The sequence below is a fragment of the Triticum urartu genome, chromosome 3A (genome assembly GCF_056163025.1).
Source record: "Triticum urartu cultivar PI428250 chromosome 3A, HENAU_Tu73, whole genome shotgun sequence".
Taxonomy (NCBI): Eukaryota; Viridiplantae; Streptophyta; class Magnoliopsida; order Poales; family Poaceae; genus Triticum; species Triticum urartu.
Genome location: NC_141875.1, coordinates 667,646,589 through 667,660,897, shown reverse-complemented (window position 1 = coordinate 667,660,897; position 14,309 = coordinate 667,646,589). Strand labels below are relative to the sequence as shown.

General features: G+C 47.7%; 1 protein-coding gene across 1 annotated transcript; it reads right to left on the bottom strand.

Annotated features, from left to right (window-relative positions):
- Positions 1-9,613: 9,613 nt before the first annotated feature.
- Positions 9,614-10,489, bottom strand: LOC147981285 (uncharacterized). The gene has a single exon (XM_087517075.1). It carries the CDS (start codon positions 10,487-10,489, stop codon positions 9,614-9,616), a length of 876 nt encoding a protein of 291 aa, XP_087373201.1.
- Between the last annotated feature and the right edge of the window lie 3,820 nt (positions 10,490-14,309).

The following is a 14,309-nucleotide window of genomic DNA, read 5'->3' as shown; positions in this document are numbered from 1 at the left end:
CGACGGGCTCGTCAGGCCGGGGTGGCGCCATGGTGTGGTGGTGCGCGCGAGGCCTGCTGGTGGTGGCAGGGGACTTCGGGAAGGGGCAGGGTGCCCCCTCCGTTGCATCTGGCGGCTGCTGCGGGTGGCCGCCGGAGTTCCCCTGGCCCTGATCCGGCCGCCAAGGTCATCGCCGATACCAAGGTGTCGGCTTTGGGGTGGAAGGCGACCTTCTGTTTCATTCTGGTCGGCCACGTCTATTTGGTGTGTCCTGGTTGAGGGTAGGGGCTCGGATGCCGTGGTGGCGCCCCGGTTGGTGGTAGCCAGGGTGCTCATGTGCGGAGCACGCAGCTCGGGCGCTGTCCGGTCAGCATGCTCGTGTGGGCGGCGTGTTGACCTGGGTGGCCGTTCACCCAATCCGGTGACGATGAGTGTTGGCCGGAGTGAAAACCCGTTCTGCTTTGCCAGGCCAGCGGCGGCGGCGTTCTAGCGTCGTCCCCTTCTTGAAGGCGTCGTTGCGGCATCTCATTTGTCGTCGGAGTGCTTCGGAGGAAACTCTAATCCTTGGATTGGGCGGTGGCGACACGTTGGTGCCGTTCCCTTACTGAAGGCGCCGCTTTTGAGCTCATTATTCGTCTTACATGGCTTCTCCTCTTCACGGTGGTCCGCCCATGGTTGAGGGCCCCGGCATCTTCGTAGTAGTGCTTATTGCGTTCATCTGATGTTGGCTAGGATTTTGTTGGGGTAGCGTTGTTGTTATCAGCGTCTTTGTATTCAGCCTTGGATGGGTGTGGTGTGGTGTGTGTGTTTGTATCGGCAGGATTCGGTTATTCGGTGATGCTTTATCTATAAAACGGGGGAAATCCTTTTTCATAAGGTGGTGATTATAAGCGGAGACGCCTGAACGGGAGGCCGAGCTCGGGGACATACTTGGCCCTGCCGAAGAAGGGCAGGCAGTCGCCGACCTGGCTCAATGTGTTGCTCGCTGGGTCGAAGGAGTACGTGACATAATGCACCGTGGAGATACAGATGGCGTCATCCACCACCGCACAGTAGAGGATTATCTCGGGCTTGTAGCCTTCCCCCGAGACGTACGGCGGCGTCGGGAGGTCGTGGTATTTCCATGTCCTCCACGCTCGGGCTCGCTGGAGACGAGGGCCTCGAACTGGAAGCGCTTGTCCGGACGGAGGGTCTTCTCCATGATGTAGATGCTGTCTTCTCCATGATGTAGATGCTGCCATCGCCTCCGGAGCCTGACGGGATATGGCTCCGGCCAATGCGTCCCCCTTGCGACCATGTAGGCTGGGCATCGTCACGAAACAGCGCTGGTCCAAGTCATAGCTGAAGACGTGAGCCTCGGGGGCCAAGAACAGGATGTTGCTCTCTGGGCGAGGGGAGCGGTCAAGATTGTCCTGATGGAACCTGGTCGCCAGGCATGGCGAATGCCTCATCTTGCCGAGCAGTGCAGGCAGCCGATCTCGGGGGCGCTCAACTGTTGTTTCTTTTCTTGTCCTTGCTCTTGGGTCTTGGCCCTTCTCGCCGTTTGTGTGGGAAGATCATGGCCGTGGAACGCTGCTTCCTCCGGTGTTGCGTAGAAAAACTGGTTGCGCCACAGATCGAAGAAGCGCAGCCGACTAGATGCCTTTCTCCCGGTTCGATTCATAAACCGTCGGGCGCTCATGACAAACTGCCCAACTCGACACGTACAAGCTTGGAGACCATTCCTTTGAATTGTCTGCCCTCGTCGCCGGCGGATACCTTTTGATCAAGCCGACCGGACACAGAGAGTAGATCCACCGGCGCAGGGGTGGAGAAACGGTCAGGCGAGAGATTGGGGATGGGATATTTTCTTAGGAAGAAAGGAAAAGGGCCAGTTTGGTACATGACATAGCTATATATATACTTTTTTTGCAAATCTATTATTATTATTATTATTATTGTGAAAAGGATCAAAGCTATTATAAAGATTCACCGAAAGTATAAAACACTTCAAACATAATAAAAAATTACATTAAGATCCATGGACCACCGGACGACCATTGCCGCCGCCAGAACGAGCCGCCGTTTTTTTGCGAATCAAAATATAGCTATACTAGATATGTACCATTGTGAGGACAAAATGATGCCCATTGCAAGAACTACCTTTTGTGGAACTATTTAGGTGATCATGTCAATGACGTACGAGCGCCACATCAGAGATGGCAGCAACCTAGGATTGCCAGCACCAGAAACATTTTAGGCGCACAAATGCCCCAGAGGCGTCTTGCACCGTACTAGACCGAGGCATCCCACACAAGGCTGCAAATGGCAACCCGCCGAGAACTCAAAAGATGTATTACGCTGCCTCCGCCACTGGAAACCAAGAAGCCACCGTCGAAGGAATCAAGAAGCCATCGCTACAAATCCCTGCTTCTTCCCCTATTTGTCACACGGGCATTGTAAGGTGGCGTCCTCGGATGGCGGAGAGGGTAGCAGGCTTGTAGTTGTAGGCGGAAAGAGGAAAATGGCTCTGCCACCCATATATAGTGTTCTGGGTGTGTTACTGGCCATCAATGAGTACAAAAGAAGCAAATATTAACTAGGATGTTCCATATGTTCACTTTGCTAACATATAGGCTATGGTAATTGCATAACTAGCAACAACCCGATTCACTCGCCACGTAATTTTCATGACGAAGTGCACAACTGCATTGCTAAATGCACGACCGTCACAATCCCATTCACATTTCAGTCCACAACTATGTAATACCAACTCCAGTACAATTATGATGAGGTTCCATTATAGGCTTAAGTATAAATAAGCAATTTTGTCTAGGAATTCGGCTAAATTAGAGGCCTCTCCAATGGTTTCATGTTTCAGATATGGAAGCTACCATGTTATTTTGTTTGAGATCTGGGAGGAAACTGAAAACCCAATATCACAAGGGAAACATTTGCATTCGGTCAGCCGGCGGAAATTCGTGCCAAGCTGGCGTCGCGCGTCCATGAAACCGCCCCTTGCGCGAGACAAGTGTATACGGTGGGGCCCCGCGCGGACCAGCCCTGTTCTACCTTATCTTCTTCACTTCCGCACCACTTCATCCCCTATACTACCTCCATCCTTCATACTTCCACGATGTATTTCTCGTCCTCCCCTACGCTGCCGCGAACCATCACAAAGCACATGCATCGGCGGCGGCGCCCTCGTGTGGAATACCTCCCCGCCGTGCTGTAATCCACAAGGCATGGCAAGCGGCATGCTGAAACCATGGTGAAAATTGCTGGATCTGGCCGAGGAAAAAGATGGAACCATGGGCACTAAACTAATAAATTCATCCATAAAAATAATATAAAAGTGCACCAAAACCATGTATAATTGATGTAAATATAGCATGAATACTTTATAAATTATTAATACGTTGGAGACATATCAGATTTTACTGCAAGTTTTGTAAGATAGTTTTGATACAAAGATAATTTATAACAAAGTAACAAGTAACAAGATAGCAAGGTGCAACAAGTGGCCTAATCCTTAATTGTGGTAAGCACAAGCCTGTGATACTTCCTATAGCGATTAAAACGCTTTTAAGGACACATGGGAATATCGCTAAGTTACTTTCACCACAATTCATCGACTTATATTCATTGCCTTGATAAGTGTTACGTGCGTGGACCGAAGCTAAGGTATTGTCCTAACTTCAACAAATACCTACTTCTCATTATACTCTCCATACAAGCATCCGCAACTACAAGAGAAATAATTAAGGTAAATCTAACCATGAAATTAAACAATTGAATCCAAATAGCCTCTTACGAAATAATTCATAAATTGGGATTTAGGTTTCTATGAATCTCGCAACCCATCATCTACAAAGTAATTCAACAATGCCTTCCCCTAGGCCCAAACATGATGAAGTGTCATTTAGTCGACGTTCCTATAACACCACTAGAGGAAGAACAACACAACATAATATCAAAACATTGATCGGTGATCAACTTCACATGATTAATAGTAACAAGACTTCTCCCATGTCCTCAAAAACAAATAGAACTACTCACAACTCATCATATTGATCATGATCAGTGGTTATAAATATATAATTAACAATCTGAACATAACAATCTTCCAATAATTAAACTAACAAGCATCAACTCAAGATGTAATCAATACTACTAGCACCCTCAGGTACCAATCTGAGGTTTGATACAATGATTGGACGCAAGGGACGAACTAGGGTGTGGAGATGAGATGGTGTTGATGAATACATTGATGAAGATGATGATCCACGGGATGAACGGGGTGTTGGTGATGATGACGGCTTCGATTTCCCCCTCCCGAAGGGAAGTTTCCCCGTCGAAATAGCTCCGCTCTGTTCCGCGTTGCAGACGGCAGCTGAAAGTCCTGAAACTTTTATGTGATGTTTTATAGGGCAAATGGGATTTTATGATGAAAGCGCATCAGTAGGCTAGCCTCCACAACCCCGCATGGACACATGGCGCGGCTTGGGTGTGGCTGCGCCACCTGTCCATGTGACTAGCTAGTGGCCCCTCTCTGCTACTCCTTTGCCCCAATATTCTTTATATATTCCAACATAATTCTTCAAAAGTCCACACTTCCTTTTGAACTCTGAAAAATTGTGTTCTCTTCTATTGATATTTTAGGTCCAGAATTTCAGCTGCCGTCAATCTTCCTCTCTTTGTATAACTTGCATTTTAAGAAAGAAAATGCATTCGAATTGCACCACAGTAGGAAATAATGATGTAAAATGGACGCATCATGTGGGTAGACGAAGAGTCGGCACTTTGCCTTTTTTGTACGAGAGCTCGGCAAACCAGTGACCCACGTGATTCCTTATTAAAAAAGGAATTAGAACATTATTGCCGATTGTTTTTTAGCGGGAGTCCAACAAATCAGTGACCCCTGGCATTCCCTTTTAAAAAAAATGGAGAAAATATTGCTGAGTTCCTGTTAGTGAAAACTCAGCAATAGACAGTTGTCACATTCCTCTTCACTATCCATTGGCGGGGTCCACCTGTCAGGACATTGTCCAGTATCTTTCCATCGGAACTTGGCGAAGCTTGGAATTTACCAAGTTTCTTGTTGTCGCCGAGTTCCTTTTTCTAGGCACTGGGCCAATGATTATGTTTGCCGAGTTACTCACCACTATCAAGTTCAATTATCAGTGTACTCGACAGACATCTTCAACTGTCGAACTCTCGATAAAAGAAACTTGGCAAACATCGCAAACTCGAGACTCGAGGCAATCCCAATAGTGTACACATTGTAGGATCATACTGGATATTGCCTTGGGAATGTGTTATCTTTATGAGGAGTGTACTTGAAAAATTCCTCATCTACACATCAAGCCATAAAATATTCTCTTGGAGTGTAGGTGTCATGCTCTTCCTGCTTATACCAACATTTCCTCGTGTTTTCGGTTATAACCCAATACTCTGTTACCTGATACTATATGCATTCTTCAGGTGGGCTTTTCGCCCCTCATATACCTTAAAAGAATCTCAATGTTTTGATTGATTTTAGACTCTGTAAATTAATGAAGATGATTAAAGCAAGGCATTGACTGTGATGAGAGGAAAAATCTGAATATGTGGCATTGAATGGTTGACATCGTGGATCACAATAAGGCAATGCCTTCAACTTTAGAGTTCTTTTCATGGAAATAGTAAGCCAAATAAAAATAATTTACGGCTCCCAAGAAGTTCAACTCAAAAATCAGGATAACTCTATATGAGAAAAAGCTCTTGTCATTTAGGTGGCGGTTTCGTCGACTCGGTTGGTGCGCAGCCTTGGGGCTGGCGTCTGCGCTTGTCATAGATGTATCGCTTTTTGGCCAGTTTTTCTTACAAACTGACCAATTCTCTTCTTCTTAATGAAAAGGCAGAGCTCCTACTGATTGCTTAAAACCAACTAATTGATCTAGTCGATAAGCACATTGATGATATGGTTTCACGCTAGAGGCAGTGACTCTTATGATGAAGCTCGCAGTGAGGTGCTTGCAAAATGAACAGGGATTAGCTACTAATGAATTAAAATGTGTGGCTTACTACATAGTTGAATGGTAGAAGGCTGGTTCAGTCTATCTTAATATTTATTTAGGAGAAAAGTATACTTTTAATCCCTCAACTCTTTGTAAAATTTAGACTTGGTCCCTGAATTCTAAAACCAGACAACTTGCATCAATAACTCTCGAAATGGGACAAGTTTAGTCCTCAAAGCAGTATCCATGGTGAGTCAGTGTGGTTTTGACTGCTCCAAACTAACACATGGCCAAGCTTTTAGGTAAAAAGAAAAGAAACTCATGGTAACTTCATTGAGACAAAATGTCGAGCAGTTCTCATGCATGCCGCTCACGCATGCCTTGTTTGCACGCGATCACCTCGTTTCTCCGGAGTTTGTCGGAAGGAGTAGTTCTACCACGTCGGCCCCGTTGCTACATTATCTACTTCTCACTGACCATGATGGTAGAGGTGCTCTCCCCTACGTCGGAGCCATGTGCAAGACATCTCACACTGTTGGGCTTTTCTACCTGTTTGTGACAAAAAGGCTACAACGCACAAAGTTTTTTGTTTGCTAAAATCGTATGTGAGGCATCACCCATGGTTTCTTTTTTCTAACTGTGTGTGATGACATCCTACATCACACACATTTGTTATGCAAAAGACGTGTGCAAGACATCGCACATGGTTGCGCTTTCCTAATTGTGTGTGATCTTTTGACATCACACACAGTTTGTTTTTGAACGTATGTGGTGTAGTACACCATACACAGTTTTTGACAATCGTGTGCTATCGGGGTTGGGGGGGGGGGGGGGGGCATAATAGCACCCTTCGGTACTAGTGTGTCTGCCCTCCTCTGTTACTAATGTGGTGGTCGTCAGAGGCGTGACGGACGAGCGGCTGGCAGGGCTGTCGTAGTTGGACGCAAAGGAGGCGGTGAGTCATTGGCGGTTGCCGTCCGGTGGGCGTGCGGTGGTGACCCGTGAGATGGCGGCACCCTTGGAACAAAGACATAAGAAGGAGAGGGCTCACATGTGAGGAAGAGAGAGCTGACACGTGCCACATGTGTAACTTAATGATCAAACAAATGGTTTACTTAAGTGCGGGCCTAACCTTTCAGAAAACGGGTTTGTAATTTGGGTTTTTTTTAAATAGTCAACCACTAATTTGGTAGGTATCAGTCACATTTTAAAAACTGGTAGGTCTTTGAAACCCTAACCCAAAAAATGATAATTTTATGCTAGTTTACTCTTGGTTTTAAAATTGAAGGACCTAATTTAGACTTCCCAAAGAGTCGAGGGACCAAAACTATACTATTCTCTGTATTTAATAGTGTCGGTCTATCTTAATCTTCTGTTGCATTCCAACATGCATTGCCTCTTTTTTTTTCCTCCTCGTGATCTATAGTTGCCATTAAATCCATATATCATTTGCGCATGGGGAGAAAAATCAAATAGGCTCATTTTGTTAAAAATCTTAAAGAATTGACGTAACAAGAGGAGCATAAGAAAAATTATTTTTACTTCATGGGAAAGAAGTAAGAAATAATTAGACTGTTATACAAGTTCACTTTGCTAACGTAATTGCCATGATAGTTGCATAACCAGTAAAACTAAACTTGATTAGCTCGACACCCAAATGTTGTGAAGCAGTACACAACCTCATTGATAAAGGCATGGCCCGTTACAATCACATTTGCATTTCGCTCCACAACTATGTGATGACCAATTTCAGTACAATTATGATGAGCTCTATATAAGCAGCTTCGAATAGGAATGCCGCAAAATTAAAGGCCTCTCCGTCTGTGTCATGTTTGAGTTGTGTGAGCTATCATGTTCTCGTGTTTGAGATGTGGGAGGAAACTGAAAACACTGGTATGTCACCAGTTACATACAACGTTTGAGCACACAAGAAACCAACCCAGTGAAAGAGCGGGATAAATGTATGGCTCAACTATCAGCAGTCTCAAAGCAAGAGCAGGAGATTGTGTTCTATGCTGGTTTTCTTGGTGAGCGTTGTCCCTGCCATCGTTTGAGTGCAATGACACTTGTTTGCGATAAATGTGGGAGGAAGCCCTTGCCAAAGTCCCTGCCGGACAAGTACATCTTGCCACCGGAGAAGCGCCCTTGCAACAACGAGCTACGGGACGACATCTCAGTCGCTCTCCGGCCCCGGCATCAACCTCCAAGGAGCTCTTGAAGATGGCGTCGAAAGGTTATTGGCGAGATTTTGGAGGCCGGCAAGGAGTTTGGCCTTCCACACATGTTAATTAGCTCTATGCAGATTCAGATATGCAGCATTCGTTGTGTGTGGCAGATTCAATTGTATTATGAAAACACACTATGTACTCCATTCCAAACAGAAGTACGACGTATTGGATGGCAATTGTAACCAGGGGAGTACTTGGGTTACTCTTCTATATATTAGGAGCAATTGTAACCAGCGTCTCCTATTTGCAGGAAGTCATGTGTACCTTAGTTAGTTATCAAATGGCGTGAATAATTTATATACGTACAGAGGTGCTGAGATGAGATGATGAATAATTAGCAAAAGTAAAGCTTATGTAAATGCGTACCATTATATATTGCTGGAATCATCTCTTTGTGTTTTTCCGGTGGTTTGCAATTGCTTATGTAACCCACGACCAAGACCCTTACAATTAGACTCGGACTGAAAGCACAGCATGGCACACAGCCCGACTCGGATGCTACAATGCGTGTGTTTTTTTCCTGATGAAAGGGAGGGTAGCCCCAGACCTCTGCATCATGGCAATGCATACAGCCACAATATGTGCAGAAAGTAAACCGATCAAGTCATGAACTTTCATACTCTACTAGGAGTCTAGGGCACGAGACCTAGCATAACCAACTAACTAGAATTGTACTCCCTCTAGAAAGAAATATAAGAGCGTTTATAGGTAACTATAGTGAAACACTCTTATATTTCTTTACGGAGGGAGTGCTATACATGTTCAGATTACCCAACAGACGATCACTAATCCTCAACCATCAATGTTGAGTTGGATGATCACCGATGGATTTCGTCATTCGTAGCGCTGTCAACACTGATGACCATCGATCATCTCCTTCCCGTGTTGGAACCGCCAACTCCTCGCCTCACTCCTTCTAGCTCTCTTTGTCGCCGTAGCTTTCATCAAGGAAGAAGAAGATCAGAGGAAGAAGAAAGATACAGGGGACACGGTGGATTTTCCCGGCGCCCGAACGCCAACACCCACGAGCTCGTACTCGTCCCAACCGCACCGTTACAACGATCACCGTCGCGGCTTTATACCCGGAGCCAGCAACCGGGCACGCACCCACGCTCCCTCCCCCCTCGCGCCCGCGATCTGCCCGTCATGCTCGCGCCCATGACGTGCTCTCCGCGCACGGGCCACGGCATGACTCCAACAGAACACACGCGATCACCCCGCGCGGCTCGCCAACGGCCTGCGGTCACACCCGCGCACACTGCGCACACTCGCACGGACACGCCCGTGCTACACACACGCACACACGCGCTACTCGCCGCGGACCCGGCGTGCCCGACGCGTCTAGCTCGTGCCCATACACGAGTTGGTCGCGCTCGACACGCCACCTGCGGCTTATTTGCCCTACATTTCACCTCCCTAAGCCGCAGCTCAGAGCAGGCCGTCGACCTCGACAGCAGCCTCCGCCATCATCGCGTGCTCCGCCGCCGGCGCCTTCTTCCACTGCGGGCACTCCCGCTTGAAGTGGCCGCGCTCGCCGCACTTATAGCAGCGTCCACGCCGGTTGTTGCCGAAGCCCGACGCGTCGCTCCGTGCGTCGTCTTCGTCTCGTGCACACCCTCCCCCCCCCGCGCGCTGCCGCTCGCGCGCCCTCCACTGCGCCGCCGTGAACATGAGCGTGCTGTCCGCTCGCTCGCCGTCTGCCTGCCCACGACGCCGCAGACGCTCGTCGAAAGCTTTCAACCGCCCTAGTGCGTCCTCGAACGCCATGGCGTCGACGTCACAGAACTGCTCGATCCCGGCCACCGCCGGGTACAGGCGGTTCGGCACCGAGTCGAGCAGCTTCTTGACGAGGGCGGCGTCCTCTAGGGTTGAGCCCAACGCGGCGTAGCGCACCGCCATCCCACCGAGCCTACCGGCGAAGTCGTCCAGAGCCTCGCCGTCCGCCATGCGCATGAGCTCGAATTCCCCGCGCAAAGTGCCCAGCCGCGCCGCCCGCACACGGTCCGCGCCGACGAACCGTGCCTTCAGAGCAGCCCACACCTCCGCGGCGGTCTTCTTCGCGGCCACCTGTAGCAGCAGGTTCTCCGTGAGCGTGCCGAGCAGGTATGCCCTCGCCGGCTTGTCCTTCTTGGCGATCACGGCCGCCGCCGCATCCTCTGGCACGACCACTGCCTCCCACAGCCCGGCCGCGTCGAGGTTTGCCTCCATCTTGATCGCCCATGCCGTGTAATTCTCGCCGGTGAGCTGCGGCATCGCCTGCAGCAACGATCCGCCGGTTCCGCCGGCATACGGAATGATGGACATCGCCGGCGCGCCCTGACCAGACCCTGGCTCTGATACCAATTGTTGGAACCGCCAACTCCTTGCCTCACTCGTCCTAGCTCTCTCTGTCGTTGTAGCTCTCACCAAGGAAGAAGAAGATCAGAGGAAGAAGAAAGATACAGGGGACACGGTGGATTTTCCCGGCGCCCGAACGCCAACACCCACGAGCTCGTACTCGTCCCAACCGCACCGTTACAACGATCACCGTCGCGACTTTATACCCGGAGCCAGTGATAACCCACAACTATAGGGGATCGCAACAGTTTTCGAGGGTAGATTATTCAACCCAAATTTGTTGATTCGACACAAGGGGAGCCAAAGAATATTCTCAAGTATTAGCAGCTGAGTTGTCAATTCAACCAACCTGGAAACTTAGTATCTGCAGCAAAGTGTTTAGTAGCAAAGTAATATGATAGTGGTGATAACGGTAACAAAGTAAAGACAGCAAAAGTAAAGTTTTTGGTATTTTTGTAGTGATTGTAACAGTAGCAACAGAAAAGTAAATAAGCGTAAAACAGTATATGGAAAACTCGTAGGCACCGGATCAATGATGGATAATTATGCCGGATGTGGTTCATCATGTAACAGTCATAACATAGGGTGACACAGAACTAGCTCCAGTTCATCAATATAATGTAGGCATGTATTCCGTAAATAGTCATACGTGCTTATGGAAAAGAACTTGCATGACATCTTTTATCCTACCCTCCCGTGGCAGCGGGGTCCTATTGGAAACTAAGGGATATTAAGGCCTCCTTTTAATAGAGAACCGGAACAAAGCATTAACACATAGTGAATACATGAACTCCTCAAACTATGGTCATCACCGGGAGTGGTCCCGATTATTGTCACTTCGGGGTTGCCGGATCATAACACATAGTAGGTGACTATAGACTTGCAAGATAGGATCTAGAACTCACATATATTCATGAAAACATAATAGGTTCAGATCTGAAATCATGGCACTCGGGCCCTAGTGACAAGCATTAAGCATAGCAAAGTCATAGCAACATCAATCTCAGAACATAGTGGATACTAGGGATCAAACCCTAACAAAACTAACTCGATTACATGATAAATCTCATCCAACCCATCACCGTCCAGCAAGCCTACGATGCAATTACTCACGCACGGCGGTGAGCATCATGAAATTGGTGATGAAGGATGGTTGATGATGACGACGGCGACGAATCCCCCTCTCCGGAGCCCCGAACGGACTCCAGATCAGCCCTCCCGAGAGAGATTAGGGCTTGGCGGTGGCTCCGTATCGTAAAACGCGATGAAACTTTCTCTCTAATTTTTTTCTCCTCGAAAGCCAATATATGGAGTTGGAGTTGGCGTCAGAGGGCCACCAGGGGGCCCACGAGGTAGGGGGGCGCGCCCAGGGGAAGGGGCGCGCCCCCCACCCTCGTGGACAGGGTGTGGGCCCCCTGGTCTTCATATTTGGCAAGGATTTTTTATTATTTATTCTAAGATATTCCGTGGAGTTTCAGGTCATTCTGAGAACTTTTGTTTTCTGCACATAAAACAACACCATGGCAATTCTGCTGAAAACAGCGTCAGTCCGGGTTAGTTCCATTCAAATCATACAATTTAGAGTCCAAAACAAGGGAAAAAGTGTTTGGAAAAGTAGATACGACGGAGACGTATCAACTCCCCCAAGCTTAAACCCTTGCTTGTCCTCAAGCAATTCAGTTGACAAACTGAAAGAGAAAAAGAAAAACTTTTACAAACTCTGTTTGCTCTTGTTGTTGTAAACATGAAAAGCCAGCATTCAAGTTTCAGCAATTATTATGAACTAACCATACCCACAATAACACGTAGGTCTCACAATTACTCATATCAATAGTATAATCAGCTAGCGAGCCATAATAATAAAACTCGGATGACGACACTTTCTCAAAATAATCATAACATGATATAACAAAATGGTATCTCGCTAGCCCTTTCTGAGACCGCAAAACATAAATGCAGAGCACCTTTAAAGATCAAGGACTGACTAAACATTGTAATTCATGGTAAAAGAGATCCAGTCAAGTCATACCCAATATAAACCAATCATAATGAATGCAAACGACGGTGTGCTCTCCAACGGGTGCTTTTTAATAAGAAGGGTGATGACTCAACATAAAAGTAAATAGATAGGCCCTTCGCAGAGGGAAGTAGGGATTTGTAGAGGTGCCAGAGCTCGATTTTTGAAATAGAGATAAATAATATTTTGAGCGGCATACTTTCACTGTTAACATAACAACTATGAGATGGTTGTATCTTCCATACTACATGCATTATAGGCAGTTCCCAAACAGAATGGTAAAGGTTTATACTCCCCCTCCTCCACAAGCATCAATCCATGGCTTGCTCGAAACAACGAGTGCCTCCAACATTCAACGGGTCCCAGGGGGAGTTTTGTTTAATTATTTTGATTTGCTTTGATCTTTTTGGATCATGGGACTGGGCATCCCGGTTACCGGCCCTTTCTCGTGAATGAGGAGCGGAGTCCACTCCTCTTGAGAATAACCCACCTAGCATGGAAGATATAGGCAGCCATAGTTGCACATGAGCTGCTCGAGCATACAAAACATAATTTCATTGGAAGGTTTGGAGTTTGGCACATACAAATTTACTTGGAACGGCAGGTAGATACCGCATATAGGAAGGTATAGTGGACTCATATGGAACAACTTTGGGGTTTAAGGAGTTTGGATGCACAAGTAGTATTCTCGCTTAGTACAGGTGAAGGCTAGCAAAAGACTGGGAAGCGACCAACCGAGAGAGCGACAACAGTCGTAAACATGCATTAAAATTAATTCACACCGAATATAAGCATGAGTAGGATATAATCCACCATGAACATAAATATCATGAAGGCTATGTTGATTTGATTCAACTACATGCGTGAACATGTGCCAAGTCGAGTCACTCAATTCATTTAAAGGAGGATACCATCCTATCATTGTTGGAGAACGTAGTAATTTCAAAAAATTTCCTACGCACACGCAAGATCATGGTGATGCATAGCAACGAGAGGGGAGAGTGTTGTCTACGTACCCTCGTAGACTGAAGCGGAAGTGTTGACGCAACGTAGAGGAAGTAGTCGTATGTCTTCCCGGTCCAACCGATCCAAGCACCGTTACTCCGGCACCTCCGAGTTCTTCACACACGTACAGCTCGATGACGCACCCCGGGCTCCGATCCAGCAAAGCTTCGGGGAGGAGTTTTTGTCAGCACGACGGCGTGGTGACGATCTTGTTGTTTAACCGTCGCAGGGCTTCGCCTAAGCACCACTACAATATGATCGAGGTGTAATATCGTGGAGGGGGGCACCGCACACGGCTAAGGAACGATCACGAAGATCAACTTGTGTCTCCTAGGGTGCCCCCCTGCCCCCGTATATAAAGGAGCCAAGGGGAGGGGGCGTCCGGCCAAGGAGAGGCGCGCCAGGGGGGAGTCCTACTCCCACCGGGAGTAGGACTCCCTTCTTTCCTAGTTGGAGAAGGAGAAGGGGGGAAAGAGGAGGAAGAGGGGAAGGAAAGGGGGGTCGCCGCCCCGCTTCCCTTGTCCTATTCGGACTAGGAAGGGGAGGGGCGCGCGGCCACCTCCTGCCTCCTTTTCTCTTCTCCCTCAAGGCCCATGTAGGCCCAATAACCCCCCGGGGGGGTTATTGGTAACCCCCGTTACTCCGGTAAAATGCCGATTTCACCCGGAATGATTCCGATGTCCAAATATAGGCTTCCAATATATTGATCTTTATGTCTCGACCATTTCGAGACTCCTCATCATTTCCATGATCACATCTGGGACT